The sequence below is a fragment of the Nicotiana tomentosiformis genome, chromosome 7, assembly GCF_000390325.3.
Source record: "Nicotiana tomentosiformis chromosome 7, ASM39032v3, whole genome shotgun sequence".
Lineage (NCBI taxonomy): Eukaryota > Viridiplantae > Streptophyta > Magnoliopsida > Solanales > Solanaceae > Nicotiana > Nicotiana tomentosiformis.
Window position 1 is genome coordinate 82,589,668 of NC_090818.1, and position 20,448 is coordinate 82,610,115.

At 42.5% G+C, this 20,448-nt stretch overlaps 4 protein-coding genes across 4 annotated transcripts; 1 reads left to right on the forward strand and 3 right to left on the reverse strand.

Moving 5' to 3' along the window:
- Positions 1-207: 207 nt before the first annotated feature.
- On the reverse strand, positions 208-1,074 carry LOC138895899 (uncharacterized). The gene is made up of 2 exons (XM_070180653.1): positions 634-1,074; positions 208-267 (listed from the first exon to the last, which is right to left on the reverse strand). Exons 1-2 carry the CDS (start codon positions 1,072-1,074, stop codon positions 208-210), a joined length of 501 nt encoding a protein of 166 aa, XP_070036754.1.
- Positions 1,075-1,895: 821 nt separating this feature from the next.
- LOC138895900 (uncharacterized) lies at positions 1,896-4,432 on the reverse strand. Its single transcript, XM_070180654.1, has 4 exons — positions 3,907-4,432; positions 3,455-3,688; positions 3,086-3,323; positions 1,896-2,472 (listed from the first exon to the last, which is right to left on the reverse strand). The coding sequence occupies exons 1-4, from the start codon at positions 4,430-4,432 to the stop codon at positions 1,896-1,898; spliced, it is 1,575 nt and encodes a 524-aa protein (XP_070036755.1).
- A 5,280-nt stretch (positions 4,433-9,712) lies between these two features.
- Positions 9,713-11,401, forward strand: LOC138895901 (uncharacterized). The gene is made up of 2 exons (XM_070180655.1): positions 9,713-10,160; positions 11,280-11,401. Exons 1-2 carry the CDS (start codon positions 9,713-9,715, stop codon positions 11,399-11,401), a joined length of 570 nt encoding a protein of 189 aa, XP_070036756.1.
- Positions 11,402-18,701: 7,300 nt separating this feature from the next.
- LOC138895902 (uncharacterized) lies at positions 18,702-20,269 on the reverse strand. Its single transcript, XM_070180656.1, has 3 exons — positions 20,041-20,269; positions 19,570-19,932; positions 18,702-18,775 (listed from the first exon to the last, which is right to left on the reverse strand). Exons 1-3 carry the CDS (start codon positions 20,267-20,269, stop codon positions 18,702-18,704), a joined length of 666 nt encoding a protein of 221 aa, XP_070036757.1.
- Positions 20,270-20,448: the final 179 nt, after the last annotated feature.

The window sequence follows — 20,448 nt, forward strand, 5'->3', positions numbered from 1 at the left end:
CGCAGTCCATGCGACCGCAGAAATGATCTGCGGATCGTAGATCTGCTGCGAAATAAAGTAGAGAAATGGCCAATTTTGGAGGTCATTTTGCGGGGCCTTACATCCTCCCCCACTTAAGATCACTCGTCTTCGAAAGAGGATCAAGGTCCACTATTAGAACTTATGCAGCTCGGTTATCATACCACACACCAGCAGCCCCAAAGTTGACTAACTCCCTAAATTTCCAAAACTTTTGCCAGAGTTTCCTTTGTAACTAGGCCTATCCACCTGTCAAAGAGCCCCAGAAACACATATTACAAACATATGCACAACCCAACGACGTAACAAAACTCATAACAATACCAACCGTGGCCTCATAAGCAACATATAATCAAAAGGAACACCTTTACATTAACTGAACAAGTGATACAAAATTCATAGGCGACAGGTTCATAAAAAGAAAGGATTACATAGCTATTCAAACAAGTAAGGATACTTCTTCTTCATTTCTTCCTCGGCCTCCCACGTGGCCTCTTCACCCTGCTGGTTTCGCCATAACACTTTCACGGAGGCAATTTCTTTATTTCTCAACTTTCGGACTTGTCTCTCAAGAATGGCAACTGGAATTTCTTCATATGTCAATTCTTCATTAACCTCAATGGTCTCAACCGGCACAATGGATGACGGATCCCCAACTACCTTCTTCAACATAGACACATGGAAAATTGGGTGGACTAATGACATTTCGGGTTGTAGCTCAAGCTTGTACGCCACCTGGCCAATTCTCCGAATGATTTTGTACGGCCTGACATACCTCAGACTCAATTTCCCCTTTCTCCCAATCCGCATAATACCCTTCATGGGGGAAACCTTCAAGAATACCCAATCATCTTCTTTGAACTTTAAGTCTCTGTGATAGACATTAGAATAGGATTTTTGACGACTATGGGCAGTCTTCAACCGCACCTTAATGGTCTTAACTTTCTCCATAGCCTGATGCACGAGGTCTGGCCCTATCAACTCCGCTTCCCCAATCTCGAACCACCCAATGGGAGATCTATATCTCCTACCATAAAATGCCTCAAATGGTGCCATCTGAATACTCGCATGAAAAAAACTCTATAAGTGGCAAATGATCATCCCAGCTACCCTTGAAATCAAGAACAAAAGCGCGCAACATGTCCTCAAGCGTTTAAATAGTCCGCTCTGCTTGCCCGTCGGTCTGTGGATGGAAGGTTGTACTCAGATTTACCTGAGTACCCAAACCTTGCTGAAATGTCTTCCAAAAGTTGTCGTGAACTGAGCCCCTCGATCGGAAATGATGGAAACTGGAGTGCTATGCACCCTGACTATTTCATTGATATACAATTGAGCATACCGTTCCGCTATGTCGGTAGATTTAACTAGCAAGAATTGTGCTAATTTTGTGAGTCGGTCCACGATCACCAAAATTGAGTCAAACTTGCGCGGGGTGCATGGTAATCCTACCACAAAATCCATATTAATCATTTTCCACTTCCACATTGGAATTTCTATGTTATGTGCCAACCCACCAGGCCGTTGATGTTCGGCCTTCACTTGCTGACAATTTGAACACCTTGCCACAAAGTCGGCCACATTCCTTTTCATGCCATTCCACCAAAAGATTTCCTTGAGGTCATGATACATCTTTGTAGAACCTAGATGCACGGAATACCTAGAAGCGTGAGACTCGGTCATGATTCTTTCCCGGAGACCGTCTACATTTGGAACACATAGTCGCCCCTGGTACCTCAGTGTACCATCATCCATGCCAAGCGCAAAAGCCATAGTCTTATGTTTATGAATCCCCTCCTTCAGCTGTACCAACAATGGATCGTTGTATTGCTTCTCTTTGACTTCCACAACAAGCGATGATTTAACCCTATTTTGCCAAATTACCCTTCCTTCACTAGAGTCCGCAAGACGAACTCCCAAATGGCTAGCTGATGAACCTCCCTGGCCAAAGGCCTTTGACATGCCTCCAGGTGAGCCAAACTATCCATATATTTCCGGCTAAGAGCATCCGCCACAACATTGGCTTTCCCCGAGTGATACATAATATCGATGTCGTAATCCTTGAGTAACTCAAGCCATCTTCTCTTCCTCAGGTTCAGCTCCTTTTGCTTGAAAATATATTGGAGACTCTTGTGGTCCGTGAATACATCCACATGGATCCCATACAAATAATGACGCCAAATCTTTAATGTGAAAACCACTGCCATAAGTTCCAAATCATGTGTTGGATAGTTCTTTTCATGATTCTGGAGTTGCCTAGAAGCATAAGCTATAACCTTGCCATGTTCCATTAACACATACCCAAGCCCGATCCTCGAAGCATCGCAATATAGCACAAACTCGTCTGCACCCTTTAGCAGGGTTAACACCTGCGCAGTAGTCAATCTCGATTTTAATTCCTGAAAGCTCCTTTCACAAGCATCAGACCATTGGAACTTAATCGCTTTCTGAGTCAATCTAGTCAATTAAGAGGCAAGAGTAGAGAACCCCTCCACAAACTTTCGGTAATACACTACTAAACCCAAGAAACTGCGAATCTCGATTGGCGTTCAAGGTCTAGGCCAATTCTTCACTGCTGAAATCTTTTGAGGATCCACTTTAATTCCTTCTCTAGAGACAACATGACCCAAGAATGTGATAAATTCGAGCCAAAATTCACACTTTGAAAATTTCGCGTACAATTGGTGCTGATGAAGAGTCTGCAACACTGCCCTGAGATGATCGGCATGGTCCTCCCGACCTCGTTAATACACAAGAATATCGTCAATGAATAATATCACTAAAGAAGTCGAGGAAAGGCTTGAAAACCCGATTCATAAGGTCCATAAAAGCTATCGGGGAATTTGTTAGCCCGAAAGACTTTACCAAAAATTCAAAGTGCCCATACCGGGTTCTGAAAGCTGTTGTTGGAATATCCTGCTCCTTGATCTTCATTTAGTGATACCCGGATCGTAAATCAATTTTGGAGAAGTATCTAGCACCCTGTAACTAATCAAACAAATCATCTATTCTTGGTAACGGGTACTTATTTTTTATAGTGACTTTGTGGAGATGCCGGTAGTCAATACACATCCTCAGCGATTCATCTTTCTTCCTAACAAAGAGAACCGGTGTGCCCCATGGTGACACATTCGGTCGGATAAAACCCTTCTCTAACAAATCTTTTAATTTCTCCTTTAGTTCCTTCAATTCTGCTGGTGCCATCCTGTAATGCAGAATAGATATAGGTTGCGTGCCTGGCATCACATCAACCCCAAAATCAATCTCCCTGTCCAGCAAAATCCCAAGGAGCTCATCAGGAAAGACCTCTGGAAATTCATTCACAACGGCACAGACTCGAGTGTAGGTGCCTCAGCATAGGTGTCCGTAACCCGGACCAAGTAATAGATACACCCCTTGTTAATCATCTTCATGGACTTAAGGTAAGAAATAAACCTACCATTTGGCACCACATTATCCCCCTTCCAATCAATAACTAGCTCACTTGGAAATTCGAACCTCACTTTTCTAAATCGAAAGTCGAGCTTAGCTAAACATGAATAAAGCCAATCCATCCCCATAATTACATCAAAATCGACCATCCCCAATTCAATCAGATCGGCAACGGTGTCCCGACCAAGTACCAAGACAACACAAACCTTATACACCCTTGCGACCACAATAGACTCGCCAACTGGAGTAGATACAGAGAACGACTCATGAAGTTATTCCGGTTCTATCCCAAATTCCATAGCAACATAAGGGGTAACATAGGACAAGGTGGAACCGGGATTAATAAGAGTATATACATCATAAGATTGGACAGTCAATATACACCTATGACAACATTTGGAGAAGCCTATGCACTCTGGCGACCACTCATAGCATAAAAATGGCTGGGTCCTCCTGAACTCTGTGAACCACCCCTAGCTGCACCATGCCCTGCTGGTGCTGGAGAGCCTCGAGCTGGAGGGGGTGCTGAAAATATAGCAGTTGCAGAACTAGATGGCTGTGTTGAGCCCCTGCCCGCACCCTGGTGGGATGCACGGCACTCCCTCTGAATAAGACCCCTTATTCCGTACCTGTAACATACCGACATGTCCTGGTAGCAGATCCCCATATGCATCCTCCCACACATGGGGCATGGGGGCCTCCGCTGCTGCTGGAATCTCACTCTTGATCGGCCCTGATGGTGGGACCCCCTGCTGCCCTGATTGGGCCTGAAACGACTCCCCTGCTGCTGACTGTGCCCTGCTGGTGGTGTACTGGCTGAAGACTGATCATAAGACTGGGATGGCCTTGATGACCCTCCCCTAAAAGCTGATCTCCCACCACCAAATGAATCCCCAGGGTTGCCCGCGGATCGGGCCCTACTGCTACCCTCTTGCTCCATCATGTTCTTTAAATTTCGGGCCTCTGTAGCTTGAGCAAACGCCATTATCTTACCATAGTTCATATCATAATTTAAGGTAGCTGTGGCAGCCTTATTAATAACCTCGATGGTGGGCATCATGTGAATAGCATATTTCGACAGGTGCGCGAACTCCATGTGGTACTCCCACACACTCTTACTCCCTTGCTTAAGATTCTCAAACTCTACGGCACGAGCTGCCTTAGTCTCGGTAGGCAAGAAATGGTCTATAAAGGCTTCAGCAAACTAACTCCACCTCGCTGGAGGGCTCCCCTCCTCTCGAGAGTCCTCCCACAGCTCATACCAAGAATATGCCACCCCTTTCAGGTGGTAGGCAGACAACTCCATTCCCCCCGTCTCAGTAGCGCGCATAACCCGGAGTCTTATGCATCTCATCAATGAAGTCCTATTAGTCCTCCTCGAGATTAGCACCTGTGAACACCGGAGGATCCAACTGCAAAAACTTGTTCAACCCAAGAACTAGTGGAATCCACTGGTTGGCTAGAAGATATGGGTGCAACATTCGACCTTTGGGCCTGAGAAGCCACCATCTGAGTCAGCATTTGAATAGCTCCCCTATGATCCCTGTCAGAAATACCAGAACTGGAAGCTGGGGCTGGAGGTGGAACCAGAATATCAGGTGGAGGAACCGTCGCGCCCTCAGTAACTGTAGGGACTGGTGTGGCCTGAACATGTGCAGTGGAATGAGGTAGTGTAGCAGTCAGGGGATTATCCTCACCCCTCGGGTATTCACCCGCCTCACCAAGTAAACGGTCAACTGCCACTCCTAAGGCGGCATTGGCTCCTTGGCCAGTTCTTGCTCTCTTTTTAGGTGCCATGAACTGAAAGTTAAAGGAATAAACGAGTTAGAGGAGGAATAGTTACACAATCAGTTTCATCGCACGATCCAGAATATCAAAGAAGGGTATTGTTCCTAAATGTCCAACTAGCCTCCAACTTATAGATGTGGTTGACAACACACCGATAAGAAGGACTCTACCAGACACGGCTCGGAGACATCCTATGACACTTTAAAACTTTAGGCTCTGATACGAAGTTTGTCATGCCCCAACCTTGGGGAGCGCGACTGGCGCTCAACCAAGTGAACCCGGTCGAGCAAGCATGTTACATACTTTCTACCCAACTCTCTTATGATAAAAGAAGGCATGTTTTTATTAGCTAAACAGTAGTAGGATCATATATATATAGACATTACTAAACCTTTTCATTTTGCTACTTCCCTGGTAAGTTCCAAAATATATACATTTTGTGATTTAGTGGAACAAAAATCCAAAATATAACATAATATGTATGACCTTTATAGGACCCATATACAACCCACATAGTGTCTGCGGAGCCTCTAAAGATACGAAAGAGTGTAAAGAAGGTGCCGACAATAAGGCCCCGGCTATACCTCAAAAAGTACAACAATATAAGCAAAAGATATATTACATGACCCCGGAATGAAATGGGGCTCACCTAGTCTGATGCGAAGAGGATGCGGCACCTATCTGTGATCAACACTTTCTGCTATGTAACCACCTGCATCCATTTAAAGATGCAGCACCCCCGGCAAAAGGGACGTTAGTACCGTAAAATAGAATAAAAAATAATACAAGAGGAACAGTCAAGAATTCAATAAGAGATTCAAATAATATTAGAACATCGAGTTAAGTATCACATAGCTTTTTAAGTCAACTTCCGCATTATTAGATTGGGTGGTTTTTAGTGCCAATATACCACAGTCCACAATACCACCGTGTTCTTACATAGAGTCCGATCTCGGCCTGATCGGCTAAGCCATCTCATTTGAGACATCAACCATATTCATTATTTCATTCATAATACCACCGTGTTATTACACGGAGTCCGATCTCGTCCCGATCGGCTAAGCCATCTCATTCGAGACATCAACCATTTCAATCGATCATCTTACTTCATATTTCTTTCCCGTCTTTTCAGCACGTTGGCACAAGTGGCTTTAATTATAAAGTCGTTCTTGGCACTTGGCCTATTTCATAATTCAAGTTCCTTTCCCACAATCCAACATTTTTATTATCATCAATAACAATAAGGTTTTCATTCAAGACTCTTGATTTCACATGTGAGCAATTTCGAATTTAAGGCACATAGAGGCTTTTCACACAACTTGGCATAACAATCTTTATTTCGATCTTGACATGAAGTCTTAACATTTCTAACACATATTCCACATTTTGAACACATCCTCAAATGACAAGATGACATGATGAAGCATTTAGAATAAGTATTGAACATACATCCTCCAACACAACCACATTAGGAATATCCATTTCAATAATGATCTAGGACTTACTCCAATTACATGAACACCGTGGAATTCGATTCTAAGAAGAAGGGGTTTAGCCAACATACCTCAATTTAGCCTGTTAAAACCCTAAGACGTTCCGGAATATTAGCAGCTTCAATCTATTTTAGCAATATAGCAAAATTGAACCCAAAATTAGGAAAATGTTCATAATTCTAGCTCACTTGAGCATTCTATCAAACACTATGTGTGTATTAAGGTTTCATGCCCCTTTTTATGATAGAGTCCACCAACCCACACCCCATTCTTTTATATCTTTAACTCACAACCTCCCCACATACCTTAGGAACATATGCATGCAAGGTAAGCACTCCCATCCCCTAATTGCCCATTCTAGTTACATTTTGAAATTAAAAGTTTGGGGTGATATAATCTTACCTCTTAGGAAGAAGACCTAGATGCCTCTCTTGATAATCTTCAAGGTTTTAAGCAAAAATTGAAGAGGAATATTTTATGAAGATCACTTCCTCCCTCTAGGACCCTCTCTCCCACTCTAAAAATATCAAAAAATAGGTTCAAAATGGCACAAGGTAGGTGTTTTAACGGAATAGGGTCGGGTTTAAAATCCCCAAAAATGAAGCTCCGGAACAGGTTCTACAATCGCATAACTGATACGAGGTCCGCATATCGGCCGCATAATTTGGCCTCCAAAACTACGCATGTCTGACCTGATCTGCGGTCACTATGCAGCCCGCAGCCTTGTTCTGCGGTCACATAATGCACCGCAGAACGGTTCTGCGGTCGCATAATGCACCGCAGAACGGTTCTGCGGTCACATAGTACACTGTAGAACCTCCCTCTAAAAAATCCCAAAGCATTATATGCGACAAGAGTGCGTCCCGCGAAGTGGTTCTGCGGTCGCAGAAATGCCTACCTCTATGCCTATTTCGGCATCACGGAAATCCCTATTTTTAGGAAACATTTACGGGGCCTTACATGTCGGCACCATCGTGCCACTCTTTTGTATCTATTAAAGGCTCCGTAGACTTAGTGTGGGTGGTATCGTTGTTTTGGGAAAGTCAAACTAAAGATGTCGTATTTGTAACACATGTTCCACTTCAAACTATGAAAGTGTATTATTTTGAAACTTGTTAATGACGTAACTAATGGTAATGAACTGGTGTTGTTCACATGACCGTTCATTGTATAATTAATGAAATATATCTTCTCTTTATTCATGGGTGAGTTTGGGCAGAATGCATTGTAGGCTTGCTTGGCCGGGTTATCTCGGTTTAGCACCGGTCGCGCTCCCCGATGTCGGGGTTTGACAAGCTTGGTATCAGAGCCTAAGGTTTTAAAGTGTCTTATGATGTCTCGGAGCCGTGTATATTAGAGTCCTTCTTATCGGTTTGTTGTCGACCACATCTATAATTAGGAGGCTACTTGGGGATTTAGGAATAATACCCTTCTTTGATATTCTAGATCGTGCGATAGAGCTGATTGTAAGACTATTCCTCCTCTAACTCGTGCATTGCTCTAATTTTTAGTATATGGTGCCTAGGAAGAAAGCAAGAAATGGGCAAGGAGCCAATTCCACCCCAGGAGTGGCAATTGAATCTATACTTGATGATGCGTGTGAGAACCCGAGGGGTGAAGCTATTCCCCCAATTACTACACTGTCGGATTCTACTACTCCATCTCTGACCGCACCAATTCCTACACCTACTGAGGGTGCAATGATTCCTCCAGCTGATAATCCAGTTCCACCTCTAGCACTAGCTTCCAGTACCGGTGTTTTTGATAAGGATTAGGGAAGCCATACAGATATTGGCTCAGATAGTGGCTTCCCAGGCCCAGAGATCGAACGTTGCACCTAATTCTTCTAGTCAGCCATGGGATTCTACTAGTTTCAGGGTGAACAGGTTTCTTCAATTGGATGCTCCAGTGTTCTCAGGTTCTGATCCTAAGGAGGACCCCAAAGACATTATTGATGAGATGCACAAGACCCTCCGAGTTATGTGTCCTACCGAGACAGAGAGAGTGGAGTTGGCCTCCTAGCACCTGAAAGGGGTGGCCTATTCTTGGTTTGAGGTGTGGGAGTACTCCCATGAAAAGGGTAGCCCTCCGGTGAGGTGCAGTGAGATTGCCGATGCCTTCATTAATCATTTCTTGCCTGCCAAGATTAAGGCGGCCCGTGCCGTTGAGTTTGAGAGCTTGAGACAAGGTAGCATGAGTGTGTGGGATTATCATATAAGATTTGTGCGTCTGTCCATGTATGTCATCTACATGTTGCCCACTATGGAGGCTAGAGTGTGCCGGTTTGTGCAGGGCCTCAGCCCCTTGGTTATTAATGAGGCCACTACAACTACCTTGAATTATGATATGAACTATGGGAAGATGGTGGCATTTTCTTAAGCCATGGAGACCCACAAATTGAAGAACAAAATGGAGCGAGAGGGTACCAATAAGGCCGGGTCCGCGGACAACTTTTGTGGTTCTTCTGGTGGTGGTCGTGATAGGTCAGCATTTAGGGGAGGGTCATCAGGGCCATCCTAGTCCTTTGCTCTTTCTTCGGTGAGTGCACAACCATTAGGGCCCAGTCAGTAGTAGTAGAGTCATTTCAGTACTAGTTAGGGCAACAGGGGACCCTACCAGTAGCATCGGTCTGGAGGGAGATTCTAACAGCAGCAAAGGCCTCCATGCCCTAGGTGTGGGAAGATGCATTTTGGGTGCCACTTCATGGACCAGCCCATATGCTACGGGTGCGGTATCAAGAGTCACATTTAGAGGGTTCTCCAGATGTTGTCAAAAGTATATTGACTGTCCAATCTCATGATGTGTATGCTCTTATTGATCCCGATTCCACTTTGTCCTATGTCACTCCTTATGTTGCTATGGAATTTGGGATATAACCGGAACAACTTCGTGAGCCGTTCTCCGTATCTACTCCGGTTGGTGAGTCTATTATAGCCGCACGGGTTTATAGGGATTGTGTTGTCATGGTGCGTGGTCAGGACACCATGGACGACCTCATTGAATTGGGGATGGTTGATTTTGATTTAATAATGGGGATTGACTGGCTTTATTCATGTTTTGCCCAGCTTGATTGTCGAACCAGAACCGTTAGGTTTGAATTTCCAAATGAGCCATTTATTGAATTGATCAACAAAGGGTGTATTTACACATCAAAGATGATCAACAAAGGGTGTATTTACCATTTGGTCCGGGTTACGGACATCGATGCTGAGACACCTACACTTGAGTCTGTTCCAGTGGTGAATGAATTTCCTGAGGTCTTTCTTGATGAGCTCCTTAGGATCCCACTAGTTAGGGAGATTGATTTTGGGATTCATGAGATGCCAGGCACGCAGCCTATATCTATTCCACCGTACAAAATGGCACCGACAGAGTTGAATGAACTAAAGGAGCAGTTGAAGGACTTATTAGAGAAGGGTTTCATCCGGCCGTGTATGTTGCCTTAGAGCACACCGGTTCTCTTTGTAAGGAAGAAATATAGGTCACTGAGAATGTGTATTGAATATCGGCATCTCAACAAGGTCACGATTAAGAATAAGTACCCACTGCGAATGATAAATGATTTGTTTGACCAATTGCAGGGTGCTAAGTAGTCCAAAATTGATTTAAGATCCGGGTATCAACAATTGAAGATCATGGAACATGATATTCCGAAAACAGCTTTCAAGACCCGATATGGTAACTTCGAATTTCAGGTAATGTCCTTTGGGCTAACAAATGCCCTGGCCACTTTCATGGATCTTATGAATCGGTTCATCAAGCCTTTTCTTGACTCCTTTGTGGTAGTGTTCATTGATGAAATTCTTGTATATTCACGAAGTCAAGATAACCATGTCGATCATCTCAGGGCAGTTCTGCAGACTCTATATCAGCACAAGTTGTATGTGAAGTTTTCAAAGTGTGAATTTTGGCTTGAATCTGTCACATTGTTGGGTCATGTCATCTCTAGAGAAGGAATTGCGGTTGATCCGCAGAAGATCACAGTTGTGAAGAATTGGTCAAGGCCTACAACTCTAATAGAGATTCGCATTTTCTTAGGCTTAGCTGGGTATTACTAAAAGTTTGTGGAGGGGTTCTCTACTCTTGCCTCTCCGTTGACTAAATTGACACAGAAGGCAGTTAAGTTTCGATGGTCAGATGCTTGTGAAAAGAGCTTACAAAAGTTGAAATCGAGATTAACTACGGCACCGGTGTTGACCCCACCAGAGCGTACGGATGGGTTTGTGATATATTGTGATGTTTCGAGAATTGGACTGGGGTGTGTATTGATGAAACATGGCAAGGTTATTGCTTAATCTTCTAGGAAACTCAAAAATCATGAGAAGAACTATACAACACATGACTTCAAGTTCGTGGCGGCGGTTTTTGCATTGAATATTTGGCGTCATTATTTGTATGTGGTTCATGTGGATATATTCACCGACCATAAGAGCCTTCAATATATTTTCAAATAGAAGAAATTGAATCTAAGGAAGAGAACGTGGATTGAGTTACTCAAAGAATATAACATCGATATTCTATATCATCCGTGGAAGGCTAATGTTGTGGCAGATGCTCTTAACCGGAAATCTATGGGTAGTTTGGCTCACTTGGAGGCATATCAAAGGCCATTGGCCAATGAGGTTCATCGGTTGGATAGTTTGGGGGTTCGTCTTGCGGACTCAAGTGAATGAGGGGTGGTTGTGCAAAATAGGGCTGAATCATCGCTTGTTGTGGAAGTCAAGGAGAAGCAATACGACAATCCATTATTGGTAAAGTTGAAGGAGGGGATTCACAAACATAAGACCATGGCTTTTTCTCCTGGCATGGATGATGATACACTAAGGTACCAAGGGCGATTATGTGTTCCTAATGTAGATGGTCCTGAGAAAGAATCATGCCTGAGGCTCACACTTGCAGGTATTCCATGCACCCAGGATCTAATAAGATGTACCATGATCTTAAGGAAGTCTACTGGTGGAATGATATGAAGAGGAATGTATCGGACTTTGTGGCAAGTTGCCCAAATTGTCAACAGGTAAAGGCCGAACATCAACGGCCCGGTGGGTTGGCACAAAACATAGAAATTTGGATGTGGAAATGGGAGATGATCAATATGGTCATTGTGATAGGACTACCTCACACTCCTCGCAAGGTCGACTCGATTTGAGTGATTGTGGACCGACTCACAAAATCATAACACTTCTTACTTGTTAAAGATACCGACACAGCGTAACAGTATGCTCAGTTATATATCAACAAAATAGTCAGGTTGAATGGCACTCCAAATTCCATCATCTTAGATCGAGGGTCGCAAATCACGACTAATTTTTGGAAGACATTTCAGTAAGGTTTGGGTACACAGACCGACAGGCATGCAGAGCGGACCATTCAGACGCTTAAGGATATGTTGCGCGCTTGTGTTCTTGACTTCAAGGGCAGATGGGATGATCATTTTCCACTCATAGAATTTTCCTACAATAACAAATATCATGCTAGCATTCAGATGGCACCGTTCGAAGCTCTATATGGCAGGAGATGTGGATCTCCCATTGGGTGGTTCGAGATTGGGGAGGCAGAGTTGATAAGTCCAGACCTCGTGCATCAGGCTACGGAGAAGGTTAAGATCAATAAGGAACAGTTGAAAACTGCCTAGATTTGTCAGAAGTCCTATTCGGATATACGTCATAGGGATTTAATGTTCCAAGAGGATGTTTGGGTATTCTTGAAGGTTTCCCTCATGAAGGGTATAATGATGTTTGGTAAGAAAGGAAAATTGAGTACGAGGTATGTCGTACCGTATAGAATCATTCAGAGGATTGGACAGGTGGCTTACGGGATGGAACTACCTCCAGAGATGTCTTTTGTGCGCCCGCTATTTCATGTTTCCATGTTGAAGAAGGTGGTTGGAGATCTACCATTCATTGTTCTGGTTGAGACTATTGAGGTTAATGAGGAATTGATTTATGAAGAGATTCTAGTTGGCATTCTTGATAGGCAAGTATGAAAGCTGAGAAATAAAGAAATTGCCTCCATGAAAGTGCTATGGCAAAATCAACAGGTGGAAGAGGCCACTTGGGAAGCCGAGGAAGAGATAAAGAAGAAGTACCCTAATTTGTTTGAATAGCTATGTATTTGGGTAGTTCTGGTCTATGAAAATGTTAGGAGTTTACCTTCTATGAATTATGTTTCCCTGTACAGCTTATGTTAAGGATACTCCTTTTGGTAATGTAACATTTATGGTAGTGTGGCCGGTATTGTTTCCATGTTGTTTTACATTATTGTGTTATGGTTATGCTGTTAGGATTGGTTTTTGGTATTCTCTGACAGGTGGATAGGACCAGTTATAGGGGAAACTCTGCCGAAATTTCTGGAAAGTTAGGGAGTTAGTCAAAATTTGGAACTGCTGGTGTGTGAAGTAACAGTTGGGTCACATTGGATGCTAATGGCAGATTTTGACCCTCATTCGAGAACGAGTGGGCTAATGTGTTTAGTACAACAAAAACCCCAAATATACCATAACACACCCAATCAACAAGCTATCAATTAGCCTGAAATTGCAACGACGAGCGACCAGCCCACTACCCTACCACATGTGGAATTTCTCCACGCCCTTTATCCTTCCAAACTCCATAAATCAGCAGCACAAGAGGCCAACACGAGTGGAGTACAAAACAGTCCACTACAAGTGGAATAAATCGAACTCACGACTTCCGATCACCGTCATGTGAGTTCTAACTATTAGGAAATGAATTTATCAACCTTCCTTCATATTTAAAAAGCTTAAATACAGCAAGTAGGTATTTTCTTAACCATGAAGTACCTTCCAAAACTATAACTAACAATAAAAAGATAGGAGGTATAATGATACTTACGTCGTAGGAATCGTTCTAATGTTACCGCTTCTTGATTTCGTACCCGAGATATTAATCTTTTTTGAAACCCTTGTAGAAAGATTAAGGATAGATTTATGGGTCCTCTCTGCTTGTTTTCTATGGAAAAATGAATAAAAAGAAGACTTAAGGCATATATATCCACTTTTGAAAAGTAAAATAGGTGCTAGCTTGGCCCTTCTTCAGACACTTATATGTTTTTGTCCGGACGTTGTATGAATATACGGTTAAGAGTGTTTGAAACTACATTAAAAGACCTTCAATTTTGTATATAATATGTCTGAAAAAGCCCTCATATACACATGAAATGTATTTCTCAAAAAGCTTCATTACAAGGCATATCCTTAGTAGGTTTTCCGAAATTTAAATTCGATTTTTCCCAAACTTTATATTTTTTATCCAAACATCATATATAGTCATATTATGACTTTACACTCATTTAAATCATGATTAATCTTATATTCATTATACGTTACCTTGGGACGCTCGGGGTGTAACAATCTTTCCCCCTTAGAAACATTCGTCCTCGAATGTTAAACTCCCAGAGATCTATAGAAATTTTGACAGTCTCCTCTGTAATGGTACTACTACCGACCTTTCACACAGAAAACCCAACAATACAAATCCACACAGGGCCACAATCATCAATAACAGCTGTAAAGCCCGGTAAAATTTCACCTAAAACTTGGGGCTTCGTGGTGCCGAGTTGGGCTAATGTGTTTGAGGATTGTAGAAATTGTTCGCGTTGGGTTGAACAGGGCGTTGGGCAGTTGAAAACAAATTGTTGCAGAATAGGGCATTTTCGCGGTCCATTATTCGACCGCATAACAAATCTACGGACCACAGATCCGCCGCGGAATGAAGTAGAGAAATGGCCAATTTTGGAGGTCGTTTTGCAGTCAACTATGCGACCGCATAAGCATTTCACTGGAAATAATTCCGTCGTAGAGTTGGCATGAAAAAATTCGGATGGTGATTATGCGGTCTATTTCGCAGCCGCATAACTGGTATGCATACCGCAGACCTGACCGCAGACTGATCCAGAGCAGCCCAGTTTTTGGCATCACTTTTGTGGCCCATTTTGCGGGCCGCACATCTATTCTACGGTCCACTCTGCAACCGCAGAGTTGGTTTTAGAGGGTCCATTTTCTGATTTTAAAATCCGACCCCATTTGATTAAAAGCTATTAGGTCTCGTCTAGAAGGCAAAAATCTGCTATTTTAGAGTGAGGGGAGTGCTTTAGAGAGAAAGGAGGAAGCCCCAAGTACTTTGTTCATTAATCCTTGCTCAAGCTTTGAAATTCAACTAGGAAAACTCACAAGGTCTTCACCCAAGAGGTAAGATTCTATTCCCTAGCCCTCCATTTCGGGATTGGACTGAAAGTAGGTAATGAGAATGTGATTTATGCATGCATGTACCATCAAGGTTGGTGCGAAGGTTATTGAGTGCAAATGGGTAAACATTGGATTGTGGGATGAAGGAATCCACCATAGGAGAACCTTGAAACCTTAGTGCACACCTAGTGCTTGATAAAGTGCTCATATGAGCTGAAACTCCAAGTATCTTCCTAATTATGGTTTAAATTTGTCATGTTTCTAATAGATTGAAGTCACTATGATTTTTGGAACATTTAAGGAAATGAAGGGATCTCAAGTGAGGTATGTTGGCTAAAATCCTCTTGTAGAATCATTTTACATGATGTCCTCGTAAGTTGCGACTATGATTGGCTCAATTTCTTATTTCTTATGTTCCGAGTCCTTCCTCTTTTAGATTTGATTATTCTAAAATAAGTGTTGTGTTGGAAGATGTATGTACTCAAAATGTATCCCAAATGTTCATATCATGATTCCCTATGAGAATGTAATCTAGTATGATCAATGTACCAAAGATGTTGTGATTTAAAAATCATGTTTCAATTGCAAGTTAGTATGCCTATCTGTGGAAGAGAAACTCAATGTGCTTAAGACTCTTATTTTCTCGTATGTGTACTTAAAGTCTTGATTTAAAATTCTCTTATTGATGATAATCCATGGTAACGCTTGAAAGTTATAGAGGTGAGTATGAAATATAGAATACAGCTGACGCGCTAAGAATGATATTACAATTGTGGCCACAAGTGCCAATGAAATGAAAAGATGTGTGAAAGATTATGAAATGAGTTGTTTAAATCCTTTATATAATAAATTCTCTAGGAGTATCGTTTAGTCACCGGGGAAGGGTAGGTTGAAATAACCTAAGCCCAAAAATACACGTGCCGGTGTAGGAGTGATTGAGGGGTAAATCTCCGTGTTGATGTGATGAGATTGTTTCCCCTTATATGAGATGAGATTAATGTGTTGAGATATTTACCCTTAAATGGGATAAGATTATTGCTAGTAAGATGTGTTGTGATGTCGACCCCCACGACATTGTGGTGAGACGTCTTAGCCCATCGGGCTGAGATCAGACGCCATGCCGTACACATGGTGTTATTGTGAGTGGATGTCTCAGGGTGAGATGTCTTAGCCAACCGGACTGAGATCGGACTCCGTGCTAAAAGCAAAATAGTGTATCGGTACTAAAGATTTCCCAACTTAAAAATATTGAAACTTGAAATTTATCTTTCTCCTAACTTGACATCTTGATACTATTTGAGGCTCTCATTGATTTCATGTTTCCTTCTCATTTTACTATTACTCGTTCTATTGTGAGGGTGTTTAGTTTTACATACTAGTACTATTCTATATGTATTAACCTCCTCTTTGCCGGGGGCGCTGCATCTTTAATGGATGCAAGTGGTTCCACAGCAGGCGGTATTGATCAGTGATAGCAGTACACCCTCTCCTCAGCGGACTTGGTGAGACCCATTTCATTTTGGGGTCTTGTATCTCTTGTCCTCTATGTATATTGTTTTGAGGTATAGCCATAGCCTTGTTGCCGGCACCATCATACTACTCTTTTGTATCTATTAGAGGCTCCTTAGACTTAGTGTGGGTGGTATCGTTGTTTTGGAAAAGTCAAACTAAAGATGTTGTATTTGTAACACATGTTCCACTTCAAACTATAAAAGTGTATGTATTTTGAAACTTGTTAATGATGTAACTAATGGTAATGGACTGATGTTGTTCATATCACCCCTCATTGTGTAATTAATGAAAGATATCTTCTCTTTATTCATGTATGAGTTTGGGTAGAGGGCATTGTACAGGCTTGCTTGGCCGGGTTATCTTGGTTGAGTGTCGGTTGCGCGTATGAAATCAAGTCTGGATGTACGTACTCCAAGTTGGAAGACAAGTCTAACTCATATTCTACCTGGCCTACTCTGCGTATGATCTTATAAGGTCCAATGTACCAAGTGCTAAGCTATCCTTTATTACCAAATCTCATAACACCTTTCATCGATGATACCTTTAGGAATACCGAGTCGTCTACCTGAAACTCCAAGTCTCATCGTTGATTATCTGCATATGACTTCTGATGACTCGGAGCGGCTAATAGCATTTCCTGTATAAGCTTGATCTTCTCAACTGCCTGTTGTACCAACTCTTGTCTTACTAACTTAGTTTCTCCAACCTCGAACCATCTGATAGGTGACCTACACTTCCGCCCGTAAAGACCTTCGTATGGAGCCATTTGAATGCTAGAATGATAGCTATTATTATATGTGAACTCAATAAGCGGAAGATGAGCATCCCAGCTACCCCTAAAGTCTATCACACAAGCCCGTAGCATATCCTCAAGTGGCTGAATAGTACGCTCAGCCTGACCGTCTATCCGGGGATGAAATGATGTACTAAGACTTACCTGAGTCCCCAATCCTTTTTGGAAGGACCTCTAGAAATTAGCTGTGAATTGAGCACCTCTATCTGAGATAATAGATATAGGGACACCATAAAGTCGTACTATCTCCTTAATGTAAAGCCTTGCATAATCCTCTGGTGAATATGTAGTCCTGATAGACAGAAAATGGGCTAATTTTGTAAGTCTATCAATAATCACCATATAGAATCAAACTTCCGCTGGGTACGAGGTAAGCCTATGATAAAATCCATATTAATTACTTCCCATTTCCAAGTCCTAATCTTTATACCCTGCAATAATCCACCGGGTTTCTGATGCTCAATCTTAACCTGCTGACAATTAGGTCACTGGGCAACGAACTCTGTTATCTCCTTCTTAATTTTGCCCCACCAATATATTTACCTGATATCATTATACATCTTCGTCGCTCCTGAATGAACAGAATACCGAGAATAGTGAGCTTCTCCTATAACCTGTCAGCGCACCCCTACTATATTGGGAACACATAATCGACTTCGATATTTGAGGACTCCATCTCCTGTAATCTCAAATGGTGTCTTCTCCTTTCGAGGGGTTGTATCTCTGTAATGAGCTAGCACAGGATCCTCGTACTGGATTTCCTTCACTTCACTTACTAAAGAGGATGTTGTCGTCCCCTGAATAGAAACTCCAGTATCACCTGAATCCAGTAATCGAACTCCAAGATTAGCTAGCTGTTGAATCTCATGGTCTATCTCACTCTTCTCCGACATAAATATGATAGGCTACCCATATATCTACGACTCATGGCGTGGGCTACTACATTCTTCTTCCCTGGATGGTATAAAATATCAACATCATAGTCTTTCAGTAGCTCCAACTATCGCCTCTGACGTAAATGCAATTCCTTTTGCTTGAAGATATACTAAAGGCTCTCATGATCAATATAGATATCAACATGAATGCCATACAAATAGAGTCTCCACATCTTTAGTGCATGAATCACTGCGGCTAACTCTAAATCGTGGGTCGGGTAATTCTTCTCGTGCTTTCTTAGTTGTCTAGAAGCGTAAGCGACAACCTTACCATGCTGCATTAATACATAACCCAATCCAATGCCCGAAGTGTCACAATAAATAGCATAACCATCGGTCCCCTCTGGGAGTGTCAGAACTGGTGCTGAAGTCAATCTGTCCTTCAATGCCTAGAAACTCCGCTCACAAGCATCAGTCCACTGAAATTTAGTTTTCTTCTGGGTCAACTTTGTCAATGGTGCTAAAAGAGTATAAAAGCTTTCTACAAATCTCCTGTAATAACCTGCCAAACCCAGGAAGCTACGAACCTATGTCGGTGTAATGGGTTTAGGCCAAGTCTTCACTGCCTCAATCTTGTTTGTATCATCCCGGATACCCTCACCTGAAATAATATGCCCAATGAAAGCTACAGAATTCAACTAGAATTCACATTTAGAGAATTTTACGTACTCTGTGCACAGTACACAAATGATCTGCATGCTCAGCCTCTGAACGAGTGTAAATAAAAATATCATCTATAAATACAATCACGAACAGATCTAGAAAGGGCTGAACAGACGGTTCATCAAGTCCATGAATATTGCTGGGGCATTGGTCAAACCGAACGACATAACATGAAACTCAAAGTGCCCATATCTGACCTGAATGTTGTCTTCAGAATATCTTTCTCTCTAACCCTTACCTGATGGTACCCAGACCTCAAGTCTATCATCGAGAAACACCTGGCACCCTGTAACTGATCAAATAAATCATCAATTCTAGGAAGCAGGTACTTATTATTGATCATCGCCTTATTCAACTGCCTGTAATCAATACATATCCGCAAGGAACCATCTTTCTTTCTCACCAATAACACAGGTGCTCCCCACGGTGATATAATGGGTATGATAAAGACTATTTCAAGCAAATCCCTCAGTTGTTCTTTCAACTCTCTCAGCTCTGTAGGTGCCATTCTATAAGGAGAAATAAATATCTGCTGAGTATATGGCAATATGTCAATAGAAAACTTAATATCCCGCTCTAGCGGATGGTCTGGAAGCTCATCGGGGAACTAATTAACCACCGGGATAGACTGAAGGGTCGGTGACTCTACTTTCACATCCTGTACCCGAACTAAGTGATAAATATAGCCCTTTCTGATCATGTTCCTTGCTCCGAGATAGGAAATAAACCTACCTCTCGGCGATGCAGTATTACCTTTCAATTCTAGAACTAGCTCCCCTGGAAACTGGAACCGAACCATCATCTTTGATCTACAATCAACGTTAGTATAACAAGAAGCCAAACAATCAATATCCATTTTAACATCAAATTCTACCATATCCAGCTCAATCAGGTCTGTTACTGTAGAACGACTTTGAACTACTACTATACAATCTCTATATACCCGTCTAGCTATCAGTAGATCCCCAACGAGTGTAGACATCTCAAAATGTTTAATCAACTCAGGTTCTATCCCAAACTTACTAGCAACCAATGGAGTGACGTACAATAAGGTGGAACCTGGATCAACCAATGCATATACATCATATGAGGAGACTGATAATATACATGTAAGAACATCAAGTGATGACTCCTCATTCTATCGACCCGCTAATGCCTCTATGCGATTCTGAGGACCGCTCGAGCTAGATGCTCCATTTCTACCTCTACCACGACCGATTGGTGCCTGTGAACCTTGCCCAGGGGGGTGTACTGATGATGGCAAATCAACAATAGATCCCGCTGGCTGAACTATACCTGCACGACCTCTCGTCGGGCTATCTCTCAGAACATGGCTCGGATAACCACAACTATAACAAACACCCAACCCCACAAGGCACTGCCCCACATGCTTCTTACCCCATTGAGCACATCGTGGCAACGGCGGCCTCATCTTACTCGACTCACCACTATACTGAGAACTAGAGGCCCTGGACCTCTAACTGGGCCCTAAATATGTGCAACGATCAAATCTCCTACCAGAAAAATGAGGGGGTGCACTAGCCGATGGTTGGGCTGGATACCTCGAGTGCTTGATAACAATGAGGGGGTGCACTAGCCGATGGTTGGGCT

Excerpts from the sequence above, each read along its gene's own strand:
- LOC138895899 (XM_070180653.1), bottom strand. The coding sequence starts at position 1,074 with ATGGCACCATTTGAGGCATTTTATGGTAGGAGATATAGATCTCCCATT. Across the intron at positions 268-633 it reads TGCCGGTTGAGACCATTGAG|GTGGATAGGCCTAGTTACAA; the intron begins GTTAATGAAGAA and ends GCTCTTTGACAG.
- LOC138895900 (XM_070180654.1), bottom strand. The coding sequence starts at position 4,432 with ATGGCGTTTGCTCAAGCTACAGAGGCCCGAAATTTAAAGAACATGATG. Across the intron at positions 3,689-3,906 it reads AGCTAGGGGTGGTTCACAGA|TTGGCGAGTCTATTGTGGTC; the intron begins GTTCAGGAGGAC and ends TATCTACTCCAG. Across the intron at positions 3,324-3,454 it reads GGATAATGTGGTGCCAAATG|AGGTCTTTCCTGATGAGCTC; the intron begins GTAGGTTTATTT and ends ATGAATTTCCAG.
- LOC138895901 (XM_070180655.1), top strand. The coding sequence starts at position 9,713 with ATGGACGACCTCATTGAATTGGGGATGGTTGATTTTGATTTAATAATG. Across the intron at positions 10,161-11,279 it reads GAAGGGTTTCATCCGGCCGT|ATGCTCTTAACCGGAAATCT; the intron begins GTATGTTGCCTT and ends ATGTTGTGGCAG.
- LOC138895902 (XM_070180656.1), bottom strand. The coding sequence starts at position 20,269 with ATGAGGCCGCCGTTGCCACGATGTGCTCAATGGGGTAAGAAGCATGTG. Across the intron at positions 19,933-20,040 it reads ACCAATCGGTCGTGGTAGAG|TCTCCTCATATGATGTATAT; the intron begins GTAGAAATGGAG and ends GTATATTATCAG. Across the intron at positions 18,776-19,569 it reads TAATACTGCATCGCCGAGAG|GTGAGGGTATCCGGGATGAT; the intron begins GTAGGTTTATTT and ends ATATTATTTCAG.